Source organism: Semicossyphus pulcher, unplaced genomic scaffold, assembly GCF_022749685.1.
Source record: "Semicossyphus pulcher isolate SPU_LCO1_2020_fin unplaced genomic scaffold, fSemPul1.0.p SCAF_17, whole genome shotgun sequence".
Classification (NCBI taxonomy): domain Eukaryota; kingdom Metazoa; phylum Chordata; class Actinopteri; order Labriformes; family Labridae; genus Semicossyphus; species Semicossyphus pulcher.
Genome location: NW_027211681.1, coordinates 4,975,211 through 4,998,358, shown reverse-complemented (window position 1 = coordinate 4,998,358; position 23,148 = coordinate 4,975,211). Strand labels below are relative to the sequence as shown.

Genomic DNA, 23,148 nt, shown 5'->3' with positions numbered 1-23,148 from the left:
TAGAAGACTTCTGCCGACCTGTTCAAGATTTATATGACGGGTTTGATGACGACTGAAATGAGTCACTAACATCAGAATGAGTTATGGTTGAAACAAATGAGTGTTACATAAGTTCTCTTAATGCAGGAAGGCTGCAGCAAATACGTAACCAAATATTATCAGAAAACTAGTGAGTTTTTCAGTATTACATTTTATGTAACATTCATATAAAATGCCTGGTTAATAAAACCAATCAGGGTTTTTACCTTGTGGAAAGACACATTTTAAATACAGTTTTTTACATCATTTGTTTTCATCAGTTTACGTCACTATTGGGGTGATGGCCCTTTAGCAATTAAACAAATTAAGAAGAATGGAAGAATACTTCCAGCGCCGTCCCGGGCGGCTGCCGACCACAATCGCTCCTCGTTCTTGTGCTGTATTTTTTAAACAATCTGTATAATTTCCTTTGGGATTAATAAAGTTCTATCTCATGTTATCTTAAATTATCAGTGTAATCATTTGACTGTATTAGAACTTTTAAATCTCACATTTCTCTCTCGCCCAGTTTAAATAACCGGCCGATACATTTTTATGATGTGCAACACAGAGGACTTCATATGATATTCACCAAATCGCTGTAATTTATACAATAGTTGCTGGTTTTGGCCTCGCTGGGATTTGAAACCAGCAGTAAAAAAGAGAAAATTGATGCTGCTGCCTTTCGGTTTTTATTCTCAAATCTACTGCATCCCAGCCTTGGCTGCGAGGAGCGTACGAGATTGTGGCGACATTCTTGGGTTTGTGAATGAGACCACAGAGCAGCCGCACAAAGTTCCTCGTCCCCAGTCCTCAACCTTCCTCGCCCACTCACATTGTCTCGAGACTTTCCTCAAGAATGTGGATTTCTATGGCCGACGGTGAGCCAGACTAAATTGCCAATTGCATTGTCACCTCTTGTGGGTTTTTCTCCTCAACGGTCTGTGTTTGGCAGCCGAGCTCAGGAGGAATCCTCTCCGCGAGGACATCTGTCGTTGAAGACGCAGGAGTGGGAAAAAAAGGGTTTGGGATGCTATTTTGAAACGCAGCCGTGAGTGTGCGAGCAAATATTAGATTCAGCCTGAGATCGGGACGCAGATTTAAACACCACAGTCGGAAGGAATAACAAGTAAAGTTCAAAAACAGCAGCTATAACAGACACGCCATCCCCTCATTGCTTTTTACAGTCCAAGAAAGAAGCCATGATGGAGGCAATTTGCTCCCTTCACTTCACGGCAGGAATATTTCCCTCATTACCCAGCATTCAAACACAGGGCGCTCTGATGCCACAAGAGGAAGTGGCTTTGGCAGAGAAATGTCAAACCAGCGTTTAAGTGCAGGATTGAAGCCGGTCTGATGTGGAGAAGAGCAACTTGTTAAGTCAAATGAAAGGTCAAGACATTTTTCCACAGCGGTGAGCGATCATAACAACATCTATTTAAACCGCCGCCGAGCTGGTCACCTTATGGCAGGAGGACGCTCGAGGCGAGGCAGAACATTCAAATAACACGTGAAAGACGAATTGTTACCTCTCGCTTTCAGGCGGACATGACGACTAAGCTCCCCACAGATATGTTCCTCCTCACGCCTAACGTCTAAAGGGTGGAATCAGACAACTTAAGCACCAAATCCCACCCTCGTTCTGCTGATTTCAGACAAGAGAAAAGTGAGAGCAGTGTGAGAGTGGCGTGTCCTGACACACTCGCTTGTCCTCATCTCCTCCGCACTGTCATGTCAGCAAAGTGTCCGTCTCTTCGAGGCCTGTAGCTGCAGCTCTTTGTGCCGCTGTCGACACATCTCACAGGGATTGGGTTCCTCGGCTCGCTCGCTCCTCTAAATGACGTGTTTGTTTGTCAGAGGGCCTCGCTACGGCGGGGGGATTCACACGGACACCAGCTCACCTGGAGCCCATCAGCTGAAGAGTCCGGTCATCTTTTGAACGAGAAAACAATCACTTTACGAGTTTATTAAAGTGTTTTCTCACTCGCAACCCGCTCTTTATGACCTGGCTAAGTGGGTTCAACGAAGCATGAGAGCACCGAGAAGTGGCCCCCGCACAAACACGTGAAAAAGTTTTTATTTCTGAGGGGAACGAGCTCGGCTCCGACCTTGAAGCACAGATCTGCTTTCAAACTCGCTAACACCTTCTGACACAGTTCACTCGCCTGCATGCTGTTACAGAAATGTCTTCTGGGGTAGGGGAGAGGGGGCCCGGAGCTAAATACACCGCACCAAACACCAGGGGACGAGAGGCAACTGTACTTCTCCTGTAGATTTATCTCTGGCTGTACCTGTATCGGATGAATCTCTGTATGAGGCAGAATCTCATCCCGCTCTCGCACGACACTCTGGAGATGAGATAGAGGGAAGGGTACGCACGGTCGCTGGGATTTAAACCCAAACCAGCTGGGTGAGGGGAGGCCCCCAGTGTGCGAGGAGACAGAGAGGGAATGAAGGAGCAGCCTCGACATCAGGGTTTACTCAAGTTGTTCCTCTTATACCTGTTGGGGGCTTAATTATTCTTTGCACCTGAGGGGGAACAAGAGGTCGACTATTTGTGGACACAAACAAACTTTCTTCAGTCAGTTCATCCTTTGTTGTGTCCAGTTGCATAACAGTCATATGATGCGAGATGGGGCGCCAAAACACCGCCTGGTTTCTGAGCAAGGCACGTCTGATCATTAAACGCAATTAATAACGAAGAACTAATGAAGTAATTCAGAGGTTTGAAAAGTTTTCAGATGAACCACAGTCTAACTCAACCATGTCTTGATCGTGTTGGTGATGGCGGCGCTCTCAGTGGAGGCCACAGACCGCTGCCCACGTGTTTAATGAGACATCAGCTCACGCGTGATTGGAGGGAAGGTTAGGTTACAGTCATCATGACATTTAAGTTAGTGTACACCAGTCATTACAAAGCAACGAGCTTCTTAAAAAGAGGTGACAGACTTCAACCAGTGGCGGAAGGAAACTAAGTTCATGTAATCGAGTACAAGTTTGAAGGACTTTAAACTTCTCCTTTAAAACAGCTCACAGGTTATTATTGTAGTTTAGAGTCCACTACATGAGTCTTATTTACATGTGACTTTATTTACAGAATGTGTGATCTGCCTCTAAAATATAATTATCATACTTTATAATCAGAATCACTTTTATTAGCACAGTCTGTGAGCACATACGAGGAACATGGCTCTGGTTTTTCTTAACTCTCAAACTGACAAACACTTAAACCAAGGACAAGTTAGACAAGGCAGCACAGACACTTAGGCACTAAAAACTAAAACTACTATAAAGGCCTATGGATACAAATATACATTACAAAGTATTAAGATACATATAAATGTATACATTATATATACATTATTTTAAAAACACACTTACAGACAGGAACAGTGTTGTGGAGGATGCGGGCATTAGTCCTTAATCAGCTCCACCTCAAAAACCATTAAAAGCTAACACGTTCATTTAATTGTAATAGTAAAGTCATGAATTGGTTCATATGAAAATATATTTTGCTTATAAACGTTTGATAAAATGGACATGGCAGGACTTTTCCTTGTAACAGACTAATGTGTGACTGTAGTTGTGATGCTTATACTTCAGCAGGAAGATCTGATTCTGTGAATTTTCACACAATAGAAAAGCGACCTGCAGCCATCAGCAGATCACACTCTTGAGCACAATAATAAAAATGAATTAATTCATATCATTTTTTTTGGTAAACTTTAAATAAACCGGTTTATCTGTTTTTTCTCTGACTGCTGTGACGCTGATGATTTTATGTACCTGCTGTAAACATGTTAATAAAACACATGCATTACTCTGCGCCTCGGACCTGACGTGAAACAGTTAACTGTCAGCCTGCTTCCTCCGGCAGCTCCACGCAGCGGACTATGAAATATTTGGAGGACAATTGGTTAAGTGGAGTTAACTGTTGCCTTTTCTCCCTGAGGTATCTTCCTGTTTGATCCCGCCGAGCCTGGCGCCTTGAAAACACAACTTGTCTGGCTTATTAAATAGTATGACCTGCAGAAAGAAAACGCCTGTTGCTTCTCAACTGAGGCCATTGTGAGGCGAGAGGAGCTGCTGACAGCCCTTAAATTGCTGTAATGCTGTGTGACCAACAGTCATACCTAATCAATTTCTATCCTGGGTGCACCTTTTCTTATTTCATCTCCTTCTCACTTTAATTGTTTTATTCTGAGAGTGCCTTTTAATCGTTTTACGCTGCCTATTGTCTGCTTACAAATAGTGTTAAACGTGTCATAGTTTAGTCTGTGCGTTAAAAATATTTGAGCGTTTTTTCTTCTTCTTTGATAAAAGTATCACTTTGATATTGACATTTCTTGCTCAGTCTTACAGTGGGAGAATAATTCAGTGAATAGTGCCGCTGCAGCGCCCGGCTAATGGATGTAAATGGTCAGAAGAGTCCTCCCCACTGGTTAATTGCACTAAAATTGGTCTAAGCTACTTTGTGAGGAGCATCAATGGCCCCGCGCCGCATGGGGTCTGTATGATTAACTTCTCCTTCCTTTCAAAGGCCTCTTGATGTTCCCTTTGGAGGCAGCAGGCCAATCAAAACCGCACTCTGAGACGTCACGAGGCAAACAAGACGCGCTGATTGGTGGGAACGGGGACGGGGGACCGCCCCTGTCCTTTTATAGACGACCCCGTACAGCGCGTAAAAGCTACTGGGCACCACTGACAGCGCGGAGACGCGTCTTGGACAGTGTACACTTAAGCGACTCCACTCCTCTGAACACACGGGCCACACGGAGGTGCATGGCCCCATCGCCCTGCGTCATGATGAATCCTGTGCAGGGGTCGCCGTCCGAAGATGCCAAACAGCTTCATCAGAAAGAGGAGACGGACACGGAGGGCGAGGAGCTTCAGCCCAAAGACATGACCACTGAGAAAGGATACAAACTGCAGCGGAGCAGCCTCCCGTTCAGCGTCGAGTCGTTGATTTCCAAGAAGACCACCTGTCGGACTTCTTATCCCCCCTCAGATTTAGCTCTGGTCCTGCCGCAGCCTGCGGCCGGGCAGGGCGCGCAATTCTCTCCAAGGACTCTTTACGCGGAGAGGAAGGTTTCCGCTGAGAGCTCGCAGGGAGTTTCCAGCAGCTCCAGCGAGGACAGTCCGCAGTTTTGTGACAAAGATCAGAGCACTTGGTTCCAGACGTCCTCCTTCTCCACTCCGCCGCGTAAGTCCGTCGTTCCACTGCTCTCAGACTTTACAAACTTTAAAACAAGTGCAACAACTGCAGTTATTCATCCATCCATCTTTTATAACGGAGGCTGTAAATATGAAGTGTTTTAAGCAGTAGTAACACGAAATACAATTTACTTTAGTGTGACAGTTTTACTTCTTATTTCCCAAAGCCCTACAAACTGTGCGTAAAATCTTATCATGTTTTTTTGTTTTGTTTTTAAATAAATGAGTGGGGATATGAAACACGTATGTTTGCTAGATTGTCTTTTTTCCCCCCCATTCTTGATTTATGTCTTGATTTATCTACAATTCTCACAAATGCAGGACAAGTACGCAAACAACATGAACAATCTGAGAGTCAAAGCGTGATTGGAATTTTGAATTCATGTTTTTACAGCTGAATGTGATTAATTCATGATGCAGAAGCCTATTTTGTCAAAAATATATAATACAATCTGTCACTTAGCCTGTGTTTACCAGTTGTATTATTCATTTTCCATCCGATATCTCAGGCTCATAATTTCACCTGCTTTGATGACCAAGCTTTCCAAAGACAACAATAACGCTTAATTTAAATCTAACCTCTGCTATTTTCCTCTTTTTCCTCCGACAGGGAGCTCAAGTCCAACTCAGTGTACTTTACGGAAACACAAAAACAACAGGAAACCTCGCACGCCCTTCACTACCTCTCAGCTGCTCGCGCTGGAGCGCAAGTTCCGCCAGAAGCAGTACCTCTCCATCGCCGAGCGAGCCGAGTTCTCCAACTCTCTCAACCTGACGGAGACTCAGGTCAAAATCTGGTTTCAGAACAGGAGGGCCAAAGCCAAGAGACTGCAGGAGGCCGAGCTGGAGAAGTTTAAACTGGCCTCCAAGCCCGTCCTGCCCGCCTTCGCGCTGCCGTTCCCCCTCGGAGCGCACATGGGCTCTCCAACAACATGGGGTCCGTCAAACGGCTTCCCGAGGCCCAGCCTGCCGGTGCCAGGACTGTTCGGTGGACCCGTCACTTATGGGATGTACTATCTGTCCTAGTCTTACTGTGTGTGTGAAATTAAGACGCAAAAAAAGTCACCTGTCAGGGTTGCAATACGCGTAAAAAGAAGGATGATGATTTTTCTACGTCTCAGAAAACTTTTTATATTTTCACTTTGGAGTTTAAATAATTATTCTAAGCTGCAGAATAAAAAACAATAAAACCTGGGAGCCATTTTTGATAGGCCTACATAACTGTGTGCGTAATTGGACCGAGCGGGTTCACTTGTTCCCCTCAATCTAAATCAGCGTCCAGTTCTGAGGATTGTGGATTCCCAGGCTTCAGGCAATACTCCAAAAGTAAATGTCAGGTTTTTAAACGACATGCCTTAAATATCTCAGTCCAGTCCATCCGCCGAGCTGCGCAGTACCTAGTTCTTGAAAAAAGGACATCTGTGTATCTGAGGCGGTGGATAATATGTTAAAAGCAACAGAAAAGTACTTAAACGGTGTCAGTGCCTTAAGAGTATCACTTGAAGTATTTCTCCTCGTTCAGCATTGACTGTTTGTGCAGTTTTCTCACAGCTGCTGGCTGAATGTCTGTCTGTCCCCGCAGCAGCTCCTGTCACCATTTCTATATTTTGTAAACATGGAGCGGAATTATATTTTAGAAAATAAAAACATGTATTAGATCATTTCTTACTCTCGCTACGTGGCCTTCATGGGAGTGACCCTTTTGCTGTAAATGTAAATAAAATGTGTAGTGTTGTTCATAAAGGCCTGCAGCCTCGCGTGAGGCGCAGCAGGAGAAGTGGTATTTATTGAATATCTTTGTATCTGTACTGTGTACATACATCTCTCTATCTAAATGTTCAGTTATTGTAAAAACTGATTTTAGTAAATAAACATTATACAAGACCTGATTGATTATTTGTTTTACAACCTTTTTTTTTATTTTACACTGTGTTTATTTTGGTCACATGATGAATTAGAGTTTAATCCTGGAGAATGAGCGGAGCAGAGGTTTATTCTAAGAAGAATACTACTTTATTTAAAGGTAAAGCAGAGAAAGACGGATACAGGTTTTTAAGCAATGTAACTGTATTTAAGAAGCTGTTTTCTTGAAAAACGTCGCCCATTTATGCCAAAAACTTCATCGCCTAACTTTAAAAATTGCTATCATTATCTAATTAGAAAACAGAACCTAAGTTAAGTTATTTTTCCTATAGTGTGGTTTACTGTTAAAAATGATTTACTTATTAAACACTTTGGAAATAAACTGTAAAGGAGATTTCAGTTAGTCTAATAGGACAATATTACATTTCTATTCTTTTAAACATGATTATAACATTTGAACAGAACTTAATTTGCTCTCTGTCACATCACACATTTGTTTTTTTCTTTTACTTTGTAACAAATAATTTGTACTTCTAAATACAATTTAATCCAATAGCCCACTTCTAGAAAACCAACGCAAATGTGCTGTCCAAAAGAAGACGCACAGATGTGTTTTATGGGCACTTAGAAAAAAAAAATAAACCCCTACCTCCTGTCCAAGATATTTACAATAAGACAGCTTTAATGTCTTTGTAAAGAAAAAGCGTAGGCCTATTTCTCGTTCTGCCAACCAATGGGCTGATATTCACCTGCCTATAATGAAATGCCACTAATAATAGTTCCATAAAGTAAAAGAGCTCGAGTGATCAGCTCGACACAATTGGATAATTTTTTGCTTTTTAAATGGCCAGCTGCTGTTAAACGTGGTAGGCTACATTATACCAAACACATCTGTGTAAAACTGTCACTGAATTTACTAGAACGTTAACTATTAGACATAACTACGCCAATGCAGACGAATATTTAATAGCCTACTGCTAATGCTTAAAAATGAAGGAATATAATGATTATAAAAGCTATTTTTTACATTTTCATTCAGTTCTTCTCATTCTAACTCTCCAACAAAACGGCCCAGTTTCCTATTCGACAAACAGAAATACAATAACTTGATGACAACTTATTGTTTAATGAGTGTTGTGTTTATCTTCTCCTATTAAAGCGTAGATATGGTTCTGATACAGTGCCAATCATAAAGCTGCGGTTGTCGACTTCATGAGCTGTTGACGAAGGCAGTGTGCCCCGCTGTACATACTCTGGTCGTCCAGCAGGGGGCGGTGGCGTGCTCACTGCCGCTCCGGTTCCATAGAAGAATAGGCACTTCCGCTGTTCAGTCAAGTCACAGACGTCACTTTGTACAGCGAGGTGAGTACGCTAGCACCGCGGTCTACCGAATGAATAACATTTAATGAAAATGTGTTTTAAAAAACGTGTTGTGCATCTTACGTATTTATAATTGTGCACAAGAGTTTAAAGTAAAGTTAAGGTTTACTTTGTATTTTATGTAAAGTCGTGCGTTACAGAGAGATTTCTCTGACCTTGGCTAGCAGGCTAAAAGAGCTAGCTGCCGTTAGCTGTACAAGGGTCTTGAATTGAACAAAATGTCAAGGGCCCATTGTCATTGGTAACCTCTTGTCAGAAATGTGTTTTACGCTCTTATATTGTCCTAGTTATCGAATAACTAACAGCAGACTATAGCAGCAGCTCAGTCAAACGGTTTCATTTGGTAACGTTATTTACGTCAAACGGACTGCGGTTGCTTTTAAGTCCTCATTTATAACCACCCTGCATTAAACACTTTTATTCGGAACTAAGATCTTATCTAAGTATCTTATTGATCCTGGAGTCAATCATATCATATGAATTTGTCACAGCGAGTTGAGAAACTAGCTAACTATGAAATGACACAGCAATTTACATTAAATTGAAGTCAGATATGTATATGTCTGTGTTTGGGCTCAGCAAAGCTATTTTTGTTAAAGAGATTTGTCAAACATAACCGTTTTTTTCTAAAAGCAGGTTAATGTCTGTCAATGTGTATCAGTAAGTAGTATGATTAGCATGGTGTAAATACACGCCACTACTACACACCTGAGACACTTGCATACATGGTTACTGAAATGCCAAAAGCAACTGGTGACGCATCACAGGACGACATGTACTCAGTTACCAGTTAATTGGCTACACTAAGCTAAAACTAATCTAGACTAATACACAGCTGACATGAAGTTTATAATGTCAAATATCTTCAGAGAGAACTTAAGAGCGTTTTTTGATCAACCTTATTGTTTACTCTGTTAGGCCTATATTTTGCTGTTGAATTGTAATGTATTTACTAATAAGTGAAACATAAGTAATGCAATACATTTCTTCTACAGCATCTAAAATGACTTCAAAGTTGAATTAAGAGTCTCTAGTTATATCTAGTTCAACGATTTGGTTTGACTATAGCAACAATATGTCTGAAGATTTTTAGGTAAACCACATAAACATGTTCCCTTGGGTATACATAGAACTTGTAAATATTTACACATTTTATCTTCCAGCCACAGGTAGCCTTGCCCTAGATTACTTTGCTGTTTGTCTTACTAAACAAGATTTTCTTCTGTTTTTTTTAGAAAGTCAGGATGGCAGGTCGTCGTGTAGCCCTCAAGGCCCTTGACTGGGTGGCGTTCGCTGAGCGTGTTCCACCCAACCAGAGGGGCATGTTCAATGCACTGAAGACTCGCAGTGATGCCATCGCTGCAAAGTTAGTTTGGTCACTGTGTATTGGCTATGACACATTGGACAAACACAACAAATGGTGAAACTGAATATTAACAGTTCATCAAAACCAGGTGCCAAGTGGTCAAACATGTATTTTTTTGTGTGTCTAAATCAACATCATTAAAGTTTAGAGAAGGCTGGAGATGGCAAAGTAAAAAAAAGACGGCATTCTTCAGTTCTTAAGTACTCAGGATGTTTATACATCTCATAAGGCCTTTATCTGAAAACTGTTCTTTCTGTGGTTTTTGTCTTGCACACTTTATCTTTTAAGTTGCTTCCTTTTTTAATAATCTTTTTTACATGGTTATTTAACTCATGAACACATAATTGCTGATATTGCTCAACTCATAATTGATAACTTTTTGTACTGCTTGATTTTTTGACCTTTTTTCAGATTGTTCGCTGTACCTCGGTTGTTAAACTCCCTGTCTCTTTTTTCATACCAGACTTACCTCACTGCCAGAGGCTCCTGCAGCCATTGACTGGAGTTTCTACAAGGGTGCAGTGGCCAAAGCAGGAATGGTTGACGAGTTTGAGAAGAAGGTTGGCGTTGATCAGCTGGTTTATTAAATCTGTCATGAGCATTATGAAGTTTCTTCGTGTGTTAAAACCCCTCTTCTTACAATACATGGCAACATTTACTTGAATTGTAGATGGCTTATATTTAAGTTTACATTTCCCATTGTCCCCTCAGTTTAGCTATTTTTTTGTACAGCCACGTCATTATGTCATGGAATAGTTAAAGCATTTGCAGGTTTGGATTACAGTGGCATGACATACATTTTCCTTTTACAAACAGTTCAAAGCCCTGCAGATCCCTGAGCCTGTTGACACACAGACCAGTGCCATCAATGCACAGGAGGCTGAAAGTGTAAGTAATTGCATCTGTTGGGAAATTAGTTGACTTTTACTTTGAACTTGTTAAAGTTAATACAAAATTGGCAAAAATATGAATCATTTTTGTAACTATTGTTGAAATTTTAATGTTCACAAATTGTTAATCAACTTTAAAACTCAGCTGAAGACTAACATTGTAACTAAAATTTAAAATGAATTACAGTGATGGTGGCTGTCAATCTATGCTTTAAGTTTTTCACTCAACAGCAGCAGCAATATGATTTGCAGTTGTCATTTTGCATGGTCTCTTTTAATCACCTCACTTTTCTTTTACAGAACAAAAGTGCAACAGCCTACGTTGAAGGATCGAAGGCCCGCATTACTCAGTATGAGAAAGAGGTGAGAGAGTACTGACATTAGTTGCTAAAGCACCTCATGGACGTCTTCAGTGAATATTTATTAACTGTATTTTTTTCTGTCTTTCTAATTCTGGTCTTTCCTTATGTTTTCTTTCAGCTGGATAAGTTTAAGAACATGATCCCCTTCGACCAGATGACCATCGAAGACCTCAACGACACCTACCCCGAAACCAAGTTGGACAAGGTCAAAAACCCCTACTGGCCCCACAAGCCCATTGCCGAACTGTAATCCCATTACTGGACACTTGCCTCACAATAAATATTATGTATTTTAAAACAGACTATTTGGTCATGTCTTTATTTATAAACATATAGAAGAAAATGTGCATCTCAGTTGTTTTGAAGTATGGGCCAAATACTATCAAGGGAGAATGGGATATTGTTGGTGGTGCCCACAAGGGGGCGATGTTGTTGTAGTTTTAATTTTACAAGTTAAGCTAGGTGGTAATACTAATAGATTAAAGTATCCAAGTAAAAAAGTAATTTTTGACCAAATTATAATCATGGCATTAATCTTTAATTAAGTGTTCTTGCCATGATATCTATAGTCCCCGAATGATAAAAGATACGGCTAACCCATCGTAATGTGCCACAAAGAGCATTAAATGTGACATTAGAGAGCCTCTCTGATTCAATTAGCAACATACAGTGTTGACACAGTGGAGAATGTTGGTCTTGACCTGACCATCTTGTAAATAGAAATTACATAATCTCTTTTTTCACTGTAATCAATGATACAGTTTAGATTGCATATTAGCATATAGTCTGTTGCACATCTTAACAGTGTCTTCTGTCAAAGTCCAATTGAAACGCTCTAAAGTTAATCTGCATTTATATGTAAATGCAGTGTGGCAATAATTTTTGGTGTTGACCAATCAGGGATCGACTGTGTTTTTGTCCCTAGATCATCATAGGACACCAACTATTTATTTACATAGAAGTGGGCGGGATATCGGCCTTTCGCCCCAGTTTTGCATTTTGATTGGTCCTTTGATAGAGCTCCTCTGTCGCTGATTGGTCAGAGTTCCGATGGAAGTAAATGAGGAGGGGTTTCATGGAAGCTGATTTCCGTTGTATGTTATTTGACAGTCACTGACGATTGACGGGAGTCCATCAGCTCAGGTAAAGGCCTTCTTTAATAACCTGTCTATAGTTTAATGACATGTTTTCAGTATGAGCTGTTTACGTTTAAAGTCGTGTAATTTACCGAGATTTTTCTTTCATTGCTGGTGAGTAAACAGAGCTGAGATCATGAGCTACCCGGTCAAGTGTGTCAATAACGGGAGAGCTTAGTCAGTTTGCCCCGCAGAGGTCAATTAAGCATGAAGCATGAAAAGCATAACAAGCCGCTCCAACATGTACGATGGTTTGGAGTATTTTGACTTCTGGAAACGCGATGCTGACCAGAGAGAACCGCTATCATTAGCATCGGTAGCTAGCTAACAGTATCCACTGACAGCGTTAGCCATAAGAGATTACGTTATAGAGAATCAGCCAGGTGCCTTCTGTCCTGTATGGAGGAGAGATGATTAATTCCGCTATTTTCAACTGAACACATTTGGCCTACTACTATAGTAATGTCATCCCTTACGTTTAACACTTCTCTTAATGGAAATTGTTCATTTTACACTCATGCGAACATAAACAGTAAGGCCCAGTACATCCATTTAGCCACTATCACCTGGAGGCTTCGTGTGTTTTTCAGCCTGCTAACGGGACACCACTGCGTCAAAACACCCTCTTCTGCTGTGAATTATCTACATTACCAACAAGCTTGGGCTTTGTCGAAAGAAAGCCCCTCTTTCTAGTAGTCTTTTAAGTGTTGGCCTGTCGGGTTGATGTGTTTACAACACAACTAAACAATCCTGCCAAAGGACTCACGAGAGGCCAGTAAGGCAACACCTCTGTGGGTGCAAATTATGCAAAACTATTTTGGTTGGAGCGAAATTTGAGCTGATGCCGTCCTCTGAGTTCACCTTGGTCAGTATTTTGCTGCCGTTTGTGTCAGGGGCTTATGTCGTATTGATGTCCTTTTAAGCTACCTTTTGCTCAAGCATTAAGACATGTTTCTATAGTAGTAGGAAGTGAAATCCAACAGTTTGCCTTGACTTCCAGGGTCGAAGGTCACATGCTAGCTTGTGGTCTAAACAAGTTTGAGTTGGCAGAAGCTCATTCAACCGAAGACATGTTTTTCTGTGCTGTTTTCATCCTCTCTTAAATCGTTGAAATTGATGATGTTGCAGCATTTTTTTTGTATGTAATTCACCTTGTGCCCTGCTTTTTCCCACCATACATCATCACAATCATGGTTTCAAATGCTTCGTAAAGCCTCCTAAGTTTGCAGTCTCGTTATTGTGAATCTGGCCCAGAGTGTTTATTGTGTTAGGTGAAAACAGACATGGTTGTGTTAGTAGTCGGCCCAGGTCTGCCCCTGGACAGTGGAGTCAACACTGGCTTCATTGTTCATGGAGAACAATGGGAGTAGGCCTGCATGGAGGGAGGCACTGCTAAGAGACTAGAGGCTGGCTACTGTCTCATCCCTGGGGGATAGAAGAACTGTGCTTTTCTTACAGTGTTATTACCACACATGAGGCTATTTACAGACAAAGAGAGACAATCTGAAGAAAGGCGTTATGTGTAGCAACAAGTTTTGGTACTTTCTTATCCTTAATGGTGAAAGGTTGGTTACAGAGACTGCTTCCCAAGCCAGAGAGTATATGCTGTTCTCTAAGACAGGGGACAACAGTAAATATCACATGCTACACACCATGAGCTAGGTTCAAAAAAAGAAAAATCAGCGCCTAGCATTTGGCTTGTGTTGATGTCCCTTCGAATGATCCCTTTGAATGATTGAGAGATATGAATTAGTTCATGCAAGGTGTCAAAAACAAATTTCCTTTGTTGACATCCTTTGTTGTTTGCATTTTGCATTAAATTTCAATTTCTATTGAAAACAAACCCCTTCCTATTAAAGTCTGTATAAAATTAATTATACAATGTTTTAATGTAGTTCTTATAGCCACATATTTAGATGCTTAAAATGCTGGAGATTCTCTTTGAAGAGATTCTGGCCAATGCTCTGTTTGTCCCTCCCACCAGCATCCTCCTCTGTGGTTTGTGTGTCACCCACTTCACCGACTTCATGTAACATGACACCCCATCCTCAACCCTTCACTGATTGAATTTCATCCATACAGCAGTTCAACCCCCCCTCTCTAAGCCACTGATGTCATAGATTAGGCAGGAAATACATGAGACGAAAGATGCAGCTGCTGCCAGCCTGTGTTCATATGTTTGTAGCTGGACAATATTTGCACATTGCTGTTATTATTGGCAAATATGCTCTGCAGAGTCTATATTAGCTTAAAACATTGTAATCATAATAGCAAAAGATTCTGTATTAGCATTTTTGAACCACAGTAGCATGTACTAAATCAATGGCATTATAATGTATTGTCAGACTTAATGGCAATCAATTATATTTTTCTCTTCATCTTTCAATACAACATATTTAAACATCTTTTAAATGGACACAGAAAAAGAGCCCTATCTGTAGTCATTACTAAAGCTAAGGTAATGTCGTTCCTCTAATGGTCTTCTAGTTCTGGCTATTAGCCATGAGATGCTTTCTTGTTTATAGGCTCGGTCTTGCAAGTGCAGCAGGCTACTTTGTATGCTCTCAGCAAACATAGAGTGTGTTTTGTTGTTTTCCCTCCAGCCTCACGCTGGAGTTTTCAGTGTAGGAGAGGGAAATCATTGGAGCGTCAGCGAGCTAAGCTAGCATAGCTGTTTATTTGTCCACAGACAGAGAATAAGCTTGTTGTCCCAGCTACAGCACATACGCCTGTGTCAGCTGAATCACTCTGAACTGGCAGATGTGGGCAGGGAGGTGGTATGTAGCCGACCTGGGTGAACTTGCTAGCTTCAGTGCAGTAGCTCAGTGACCAGAATCAAACACTTCTGGTTGTACTGGGCAATTTCCAGTAAATATACACAGTTATGTTACAGTAAAAAAAGTAGCACCCTATGTAGGTAAAATATTCTAGAATGTACAAGCATGTTTTTCTTGCAGGGGAAATAGGAAAATAATTTTAGCTGCCTTGAATGATCTCTAAATCCTAAATAGAGGTGGTACCATCTAATTGGGACAGTAAAAAAATCTTCTCATTGGCAGGTGAATGGAAACAGATGGATAGATCAGAGGAAGTATTGTTGTGGTTCTTTCTTTCTGTACAGTCTTCTCATAGGCTTTGTAAGAACCAGACACTGAGACACAGGACGATCTGGAGACAAAGATATGCCTGAAACAAAAGACTCACTGTTTCTCCCTCCGTGTGATAAAAGTGCTAATCTGTAAACTTCTGCTGCAGATCATCAGCTTTCTTTGATTAAAAAGACCACATTTAGGTGGTACAAATAATGTACTAGCTTTTCATGGAAACAAACACGTGGGCATTGATTATTAAAATACCCCAATTTCCTCCAACAATGGTTGCCATCTGGAGAGGGTCTTATCTGTTATCTGGGTAGCCTGCTGGGTTTGTTGACAGAGACAAAGCCCGGCCTAGCGTCCTCTGCAGTGGGATGCAATAATTTGATCCTTCCCTGATTCTGGTACTCGGTTAAAGCGATTTCAAGGGAAGATTCAGAGTGGTTGAACCTGACTGTGGAGAATACTGACTGTCAAACCACCAGTTTCTACAGTTAAGATGGTATCCTTTCGTGGATGCCACTAAATAGTCAGGAAAAGGATTTGAACAAAAAAACACTTATACAGCAGAAAGCTTGAAATGGTGTTGGAAAAATCAAATGCCTTAAGTGTCCCAATGAGCCTTGACATTGAGCAGTGAGCCAGTATGCACAATAGTATTCATTTTTAATATTCACACCTGCTTTTCCTCCTCTTTGACCTGTGATATAAAGTGTAAATGTCTTTGTTTCCAGTGGCCGTTGATGGACCATCCCTATGAAGAAACAGGGTTACAATGGGACAGAGTACCTCGGAACAAGAGGTCCAAGGAGAGAACCCAGAGGTTAGTTTGTTCACTGCAGCCCTGGAACAGGGGTGTCCAAAGAAATGGCACGGGGGCAAACAAAACAGGGTTTTTACTGTCAGATTTCATCCCCTTAAAGGAAAGTGCTGCTTTAGACACACAGAGAGACCATCATAAATAAGACCTAGATCATCTGTCGACAGCCATAGTGGTCTTACACTACTGTACACAAGTGAGGCCTAGCTGCCCACGAGCCCATCCATAGTATCCTATATTAGCTTGTGATAAAAATACTCTGGAAATGGAAAAGACATTGCACACATTGCAGCCAACCAGCAGCCGACCGTTCATAGCAAACCATCTGCCTCATTAAAGTCAACCTGACCTTTTCCCAGCATTGGTCAGATGAATGTGGTTTGTTAACTTCTTTCCCAGCTTATGTTGACCGTTCAAAAGGCCACAATCACAGGTCATTATTCTTTCACTATGAAGCAGTCTTCCTCATGAAATGGGGAATTTGGAATTTCCCCTCAAACAAAGGTTTAGCATTATTTGTTTCATCTGCCGACTGTTAGCATGCCAGTCTAATGCAGTGCGATGGCAAGGCTCTCTTTCTTTCACATTTTTTCTCCTACTTTGAAAACCACTTAAGCAAACCCAGGCCTTTAGCCCAAAGCTGTACACGACAAAACATCTTGAACTGGACCCAAAGAGGCAGCACATTGTCCAGGCCTGTCAGGCTGAGTTTTGAGTTCTGTTAACAAAACCGAAGTTTACACGAGCAAGAGTTTCTCTGTGTTTACCCGTCATTTAACCGGTCATGGGAGGACAAATTACAACGTCTTTATATGCTTAGACACGTGTGGAACATTGTTTTAGACACTCAGCCTGTTAGCATTGTACAAATTGCACTTTCAGTTTGTTGGACTTCAGCTTGTACTTTTATTGCAGCCATCACCTCGACACTATAAATCGCATACACGTGTAGACTTTCCAGACTTACACTTGATTTTTCAACCTCCATCGGCCTACTTGAAGCCTGAAGCTGAAGTATATTTCTGTGTGCACAAGCTTTGCTTTGTAATCGCCCATCTGTCAGCCCCACTGTCAATATCCCCAGTGTCCTGCTTAGGGCTTTTACTGCCAAATAACCCTTAGCTCCTCACACACTAATCAATAACCACTGATAACAGGCATGTAGTCTCATTGGCTGTCGGCCAGGACACTAAAAACATATTGCTCTTGCTCTTAAAATACTCGGCCAATCGCACGGTTAAACAAACCAGCTTATCTTGGCCACAGGATCTTCCACTCCCTGCACTGATGGTCTTGTTTTGATGAGTGAAAGAGTGCGTTCTTTGATGTCACTGAGCTTAAGTGATAAGAGTCTCCTTAATCAAGCATAAAAAGAAGAACTGCTCTGCTTTCTGTGAGTTATCTCAATGAGAAATGAGCCGCTTCCTTCTTGTTTTTATGCTTTCCTCTTGTCTTTTCTCTCCTGATTTCTTTCTTTCATGCTTAGCTGCTTCCTCTCTCCTCTGCCTCAGTCAGACTTCAGCTCCATCACTTTTCATTATATCTCGTTCGGAAGCTACATCCCCTCACGGCAGCTGGAGACCATATTATTTCTGACATCCATCTGTGACTGACATAAATACAGCCATAACACACAAGGGGGGAATTTTTTATCATTCTAAGTCAGACCAGACTGCCTCAACCACACTTGTCTTGTACAGTGACCCGCAGACTATGGACTCCAGACCACTCAGAGTCTGATTGGATTTTATCCCGAACATCTTTTTTGTTACACCCAGGCTCTGAGTGGTCGGAGAGTGAAAGTAAAGGCATGGGAGACATACTGGAGCCACACATGCACAACCATGGAGAAGATCAGATGCTACATCTCTTCTCCCCTTCTCCTCTCATTTCCCTGATAGCCAGACACGTCTGCCTCCAGGGCAAATCCCTTATTCCCACATTCCATTACACTTCAGTGGAAGTGAAGCCTTCGGGCCCGGCTCACAGTGCTTCAGTCTCGTTTTATGCCAGAGCTACTAGTAGCCTTTGGGTATACATATGAGCAACTAACACGCTGCCTGTAAAAGTTTAGTTTGTTTGCTTAAGATGTTTACATTCTCTGTATTTCTTTGTAACATCAGGACGGGTTTAACAACTTCAAGTCATTTGTGGAGGAGGAACTTCAGACGAGCATGGTGAGTGTGTGTTGAGGTTTCATGAGTTATTAAGAGCTTATCACACTGCATTTGTTCAGTTCCTGTTTGGTCAGCTCTGCAGGAAGTTGTATTACCAACAGACACCTTTCATCATGTGAAGAAACGGTCAGAAATGAGCTGTGTCCCAATCCACGGGCTTCAACCTTTGAAGCAGGCGATCCACGGAGGATGCTCCATTCATAGCCTGCGTAGACCGTTAAAGCCGAACTGAAATGCGACGGTCTGGTCTACCCATGCGTCACCAAATGCCGCTCCTGTCGCCTAGCAACAGGGAGCAAGTCCGACATATCTCAGGATACGGTGCATCCTTCGCGGCTGGGGAAACGGAGGACGCATTTGCCTTCAAGTACGGCCTTCGAAGGCTGCAGCCCCGGGATTGGGACACAGCTATAGTATAACAATATTTAGCTCAATAATATTTGGAAAGCACAAACATGCAGAAGAACCTCTAAGTAATGATTTTAATACCAAATAAATGTAATTTTGCGTACAGTATGAGCCAGTACTTGTCATTATGCAAACTCTGACCCTGTGCACACATCCACTCTCTTCCTCTTTTGCTCTTCTCTCCTCAGATGGTGGGGATGGTGATTGGTGCGGGCATTGCCATAGTCCTCATCGCCATCCTCATCTTCTTCATCCTGCGGAGGATCCAGCTTCGAAGTCAGTATGATCACACAGCACTCACAACAGAAGAAGGTCGTGAAACATGAAGACTTGCATTTATTTCTGTGCTAATATGTCTTTTCTTGTGTTTTACAGACCTAGAAGCTCAGGAGGCACCAAAATACCGCTTTCGCAAGAGGGACAAAGTCATGTTCTACGGGCGAAAGATCATGCGTAAAGTGAGTGTGTTCAACAGAAAGGGATAATGCTTAAAACCTGTGGTTCTCAACTGGTGGGTCGAAATCCAAAAGTGGGTCGCACAGCTGTTTTCAGTGGGTCTAAGTCTATGCTGAGCTTTTGTTTTGAAGGACATGGGTTTCCTATGATGTGTGTGCACTTATTGGATCCCAGCTACAGTTACATTTACATTCTTGAAACTTGATGAGCGCGACAGAAGTTGCATTTATTTTTTACTTTTTTCGTTTATTTTTGTTGGAAAAAGGCTGTTAATTAAATGAATAATAGAGGGGAGATTATTCTTGCACTTTTACCTGCTGGTCAGGTAGCCGTCTCAGGTCCAAACTGCACAATTTTTTATTAAATCAATTTGAGTGGTTGAAAAATGTCAGAAATTTGGGTGGCGATTTGTCATTAAGGAGGTGAGGGTGGGTCCTGATGCTAGACCAGCTGAGAACCACTGCTTTAAACTAGGTACGGGCTAGCTCTGACTACATTTCTCTACAATAGAACTTATATCATGGCAACACTGTTTAAACAAATATGTTTCCCAACAGGTCTCACAGTCTACCTCTTCCCTGGTGGGTACATCCTCGTCCTCTCGGCCTCGCCTAAAGAAGAAGCAGAAGATGCTCAACATTGCCAAAAAGTACATCAGGAAGCTCAGCCTCACCCTGAAACAATTACCAGTGCACTGTTAGTGTTGCACAGTCTTTTCTTCTCTTTTCATCTCATCCCACTGTCTCCCTGTGCAGGATCCTGCGCTTTAAGAAGGAGGTGCCCACCCTGCAGGCCAAGGAGCCCCCTCCCTCAGTGCTGGAGGCTGACCTCACTGAGTTTGATGTGGCCAACTCCCACCTCCCCTCCGAGGTGCTCTACATGCTCAAAAATGTCCGGTAGGTTGGGGCGTCCTGTAATGTGTTTGTGAATGTGTTGGTCTTTTGAAGTCACAAACAAGTCAGTACATGATGACGTTGATTTGATTGATAAGCAACTCCTGTAAAACATCTGCATCGCTCCCACAGACATGCCTTCATGTGTGTCTCTGTTGTTAAGCAGTTGCTTAGCAAATGGCGCTCATAAAGCTCAGTTATTAGCATTCCCCTCAACTGAACACAGACTTAAAAAAGCCCCTTATTTTTACAAACCCAGACAGATACACACATGTTTGCATGAGTGTTCAATCTCCCTAACCCCTGTGTTGTCCGTCACTGCAGTGTGCTGGGTCACTTTGAAAAGCCCCTCTTCCTGGAGCTGTGTAAACACATGGTGTTTGTGCAGTTTCAACAAGGGGAGCACGTCTTCAGGCCGGGCCAGCCTGACAGCAGTATCTACGTGGTTCAGGATGGAAAACTAGAATTGTGCCTTACTGGAACGGTAAGTGTGTGCATGTGCACCTATATATCCAGAGTACCTGTAAATTTCATCCACGAAGCAAGTTTAATGTTTGAGGATTATGTGCTTCTAAGTATTTAGTGGTAAAAGCACAAGGGCAGCTAATGAGGGGCTTAACTTCAGGAGTCCTGGCTTTAACAATGATTAGCATTAATTAACATTTGACTCAGATAATCTCATTAGTGAAGTAGGAGACATGTGTTACAGCATCCTACAACACCTTTCAATGACATTTAACAAGTCTAAAATGTGATATTGGTCATGAGACTTCAACACAGGCATAATCTACGTATATATGTATTCTAGCTTCTCAGGCTCTTTGATCATTTTAACACAAGTTGCTTGTTTTGTACGCCAACACACGTGTGTCATTCCTGTCCTCCAGGATGGCAAAGAAAGTGTGGTGAAGGAAGTTTACCCAGGAGACAGTGTCCATAGCCTCCTCAGCATCCTGGATGTTATCACAGTAGGTCACATGCACGCCTCGCTACACAAACACACACACACACACACAAATTAGCATGGACAAGAGTGCAGGCTTCCCCAGACCTCACCCAACCTTCTCAGCTAGCATTACCTGACTCACACATTGATCTCTAGTTATTCATTAAATAAACTGGAGGGAACCAAGATGACCATTTTAAAAGACACTAGATAAACAATACTGCAAGAATAGTCTGGAAGAAGCATAGTCCTTCACCAGAGCTTCTTCATATGTTAGCATTTTGTGATGTATTCTGTGTGATCTGTGTGTCCAGGGCCACCAGAAGCCTTACAGAACGGTGTCGGCCCGGGCTGCAGAGGTTTCAACTGTTCTCCGCTTGCCTGTAGAAGCCTTCCTCTCTATCTTTGAGAAGTACCCAGAGAGCCTGGTGCGAGTAGTTCAGGTGAGCTGTGTGTGTTTTTATGTTGATTCTTTTTGTTTTTGCTCCACTGTTTCTTTCCTCTACCCACCTGTTACATAAATGTATGAACTCATAAAGTCATGTCAGTCCGCATGTGATATCTCAAATGACTCACTTCCTGTTTTATCTGATCAGATTATCATGGTTCGTCTCCAAAGAGTAACAGTCCTCGCTCTGCACAACTATCTGGGGCTCACCAATGAGCTCTTCAGCCATGTGAGTTTAACGCACACACACACACACACACACACACACGCACATGATACACACATGTCAAAGCACACCAGACAGTCCCGTGCAAACATCTGTTTGCGATGTGGTTTGGCATTTATCAGGAATTCGGCATCATTATCTCAGCGCACATACTGTTTTTATTATGATTAGAGTCAGTGAATGCTAATGTTGTGTCACTTTTTCCACTCTCCCCAATCACACACACACATTCTCACACCACCACTACAGGAAATGCAGCCATCACGTCTACCACCCCCGTCTCCCCACCCGACTCGCACCAGTCCCATCCGCCATGGCAAGCGCTTTGGCAGCCTGACAGTGCCTGAGGAGCATCGGGAAGCTGCCATAAAGGGAGAAGCTGCAGGTGGGAATACGGCCCAAGTCATTCTATAAATATCTTGACTCTCCATATTCCTTCAGTGTTTGTTTTGTGTTTGGCTTCTTGTTAAAAGCTGCATCTGTGGTTTTCTGTGTGTACAGGAGGGGAGCAAGGGAAGGATGGATCGACAGTGCCAACTCTCAGCAGGACCATCTCCATGCCTGTGGACATTGCAGGTGAGGCACTTCTATCCTGTACAGAGAGATCATGGTTTTTTCATTAGTTTTATCACTGAAAAGATTAAAGTTTAACAGTACAGTGTGACATTGTGAGACAGTTCTTAACATGCAGGGTTACCTGAAGAAAGAGATGATTTTTTGACATTATGCAACAACAGATTCAGGCCCATGTGACGTAAAACCACCCCACTCAGCTCCTTTAAAATCATACCTACATACATTACGCTGCATGCACCTAGACTCTGGGCATGTTCACACCAGTCACACTGAGGTATTTTATTCAAGGGAAGGGCCCCTTTAATATGCCAGAGATGTAGAGATGTATAAACAGTGATTACTCTCACTGTATCTGCCTGAAAAGACAGGCCCAGCTCGTCCAATAGAGGCACGATGCAGTTAGAAAGCATCCAGAGCTTAACCAGCTGCAGGTAATGACACGTTAACACAGACAGATTCATGTTTATGAAGAGCTAGATGCTGCTAGGTGATAACCCAGGTGTGAAGTCTTGCCTTGAAAGCCTGGCATGACGGAATGAAGACGACCTGCAGCCTCACTACCTTCTTGTACAGAGTTTATGACATGAAGGCAGACAGGTTCATGATACCGAACTTGTCTGAAGTCACAGGGATTGTGATTTGATTTGAACCCGTCTGACTGCCTTCTATGTGCATCCAAAATCTCACTCATCTGTTTTTATAAACTTTTTTATTGCTGCTCTTGTTTGACTCTGAAGAAGTGAACACATATGTGTTTTAAAAAAGGCTAATGGAATCACTGACCCATTGGTTTGAAGAATGATGTTTTTGATTTTGGACCATTTAAAAGAACATTTTTACAACATATTTGCTTTTATGTGGAAACTGCAACTTG

General features: G+C 42.1%; 3 protein-coding genes across 6 annotated transcripts in view; all 3 read left to right on the top strand.

Moving 5' to 3' along the window:
- The first annotated feature begins 4,800 nt into the window (after nt 1-4,800).
- On the top strand, nt 4,801-6,258 carry LOC138595173 (homeobox protein MSH-C-like). The gene is made up of 2 exons (XM_069666521.1): nt 4,801-5,225; nt 5,847-6,258. Exons 1-2 carry the CDS (start codon nt 4,801-4,803, stop codon nt 6,256-6,258), a joined length of 837 nt encoding a protein of 278 aa, XP_069522622.1.
- A 2,144-nt stretch (nt 6,259-8,402) lies between these two features.
- atp5pd (ATP synthase peripheral stalk subunit d) lies at nt 8,403-11,395 on the top strand. Its single transcript, XM_069666035.1, has 6 exons — nt 8,403-8,457; nt 9,711-9,841; nt 10,305-10,401; nt 10,658-10,729; nt 11,032-11,094; nt 11,212-11,395. The coding sequence occupies exons 2-6, from the start codon at nt 9,720-9,722 to the stop codon at nt 11,341-11,343; spliced, it is 486 nt and encodes a 161-aa protein (XP_069522136.1). The 5' UTR covers nt 8,403-8,457; nt 9,711-9,719; the 3' UTR covers nt 11,344-11,395.
- Nucleotides 11,396-12,155: 760 nt separating this feature from the next.
- pnpla6 (patatin-like phospholipase domain containing 6) overlaps nt 12,156-23,148 on the top strand; it is a 30,834-nt gene continuing 19,841 nt past the window's right edge. For 3 of the 4 annotated variants that reach the window (XM_069665305.1, XM_069665306.1, XM_069665302.1), the window contains exons 1-13: nt 12,156-12,236; nt 16,059-16,147; nt 18,268-18,321; nt 18,918-19,005; nt 19,105-19,187; nt 19,743-19,834; nt 19,941-20,081; nt 20,403-20,562; nt 20,966-21,046; nt 21,339-21,467; nt 21,621-21,701; nt 21,948-22,083; nt 22,200-22,274. In XM_069665305.1, the coding sequence (XP_069521406.1) occupies nt 16,100-16,147; nt 18,268-18,321; nt 18,918-19,005; nt 19,105-19,187; nt 19,743-19,834; nt 19,941-20,081; nt 20,403-20,562; nt 20,966-21,046; nt 21,339-21,467; nt 21,621-21,701; nt 21,948-22,083; nt 22,200-22,274 (1,168 nt within the window). In that variant the 5' untranslated portion in view covers nt 12,156-12,236; nt 16,059-16,099. Of the gene's footprint in view, nt 12,237-16,058; nt 16,148-18,267; nt 18,322-18,746; nt 18,795-18,917; nt 19,006-19,104; nt 19,188-19,742; nt 19,835-19,940; nt 20,082-20,402; nt 20,563-20,965; nt 21,047-21,338; nt 21,468-21,620; nt 21,702-21,947; nt 22,084-22,199; nt 22,275-23,148 lie in introns of those variants that run through there. The other variant, XM_069665303.1, reaches the window with a different exon arrangement.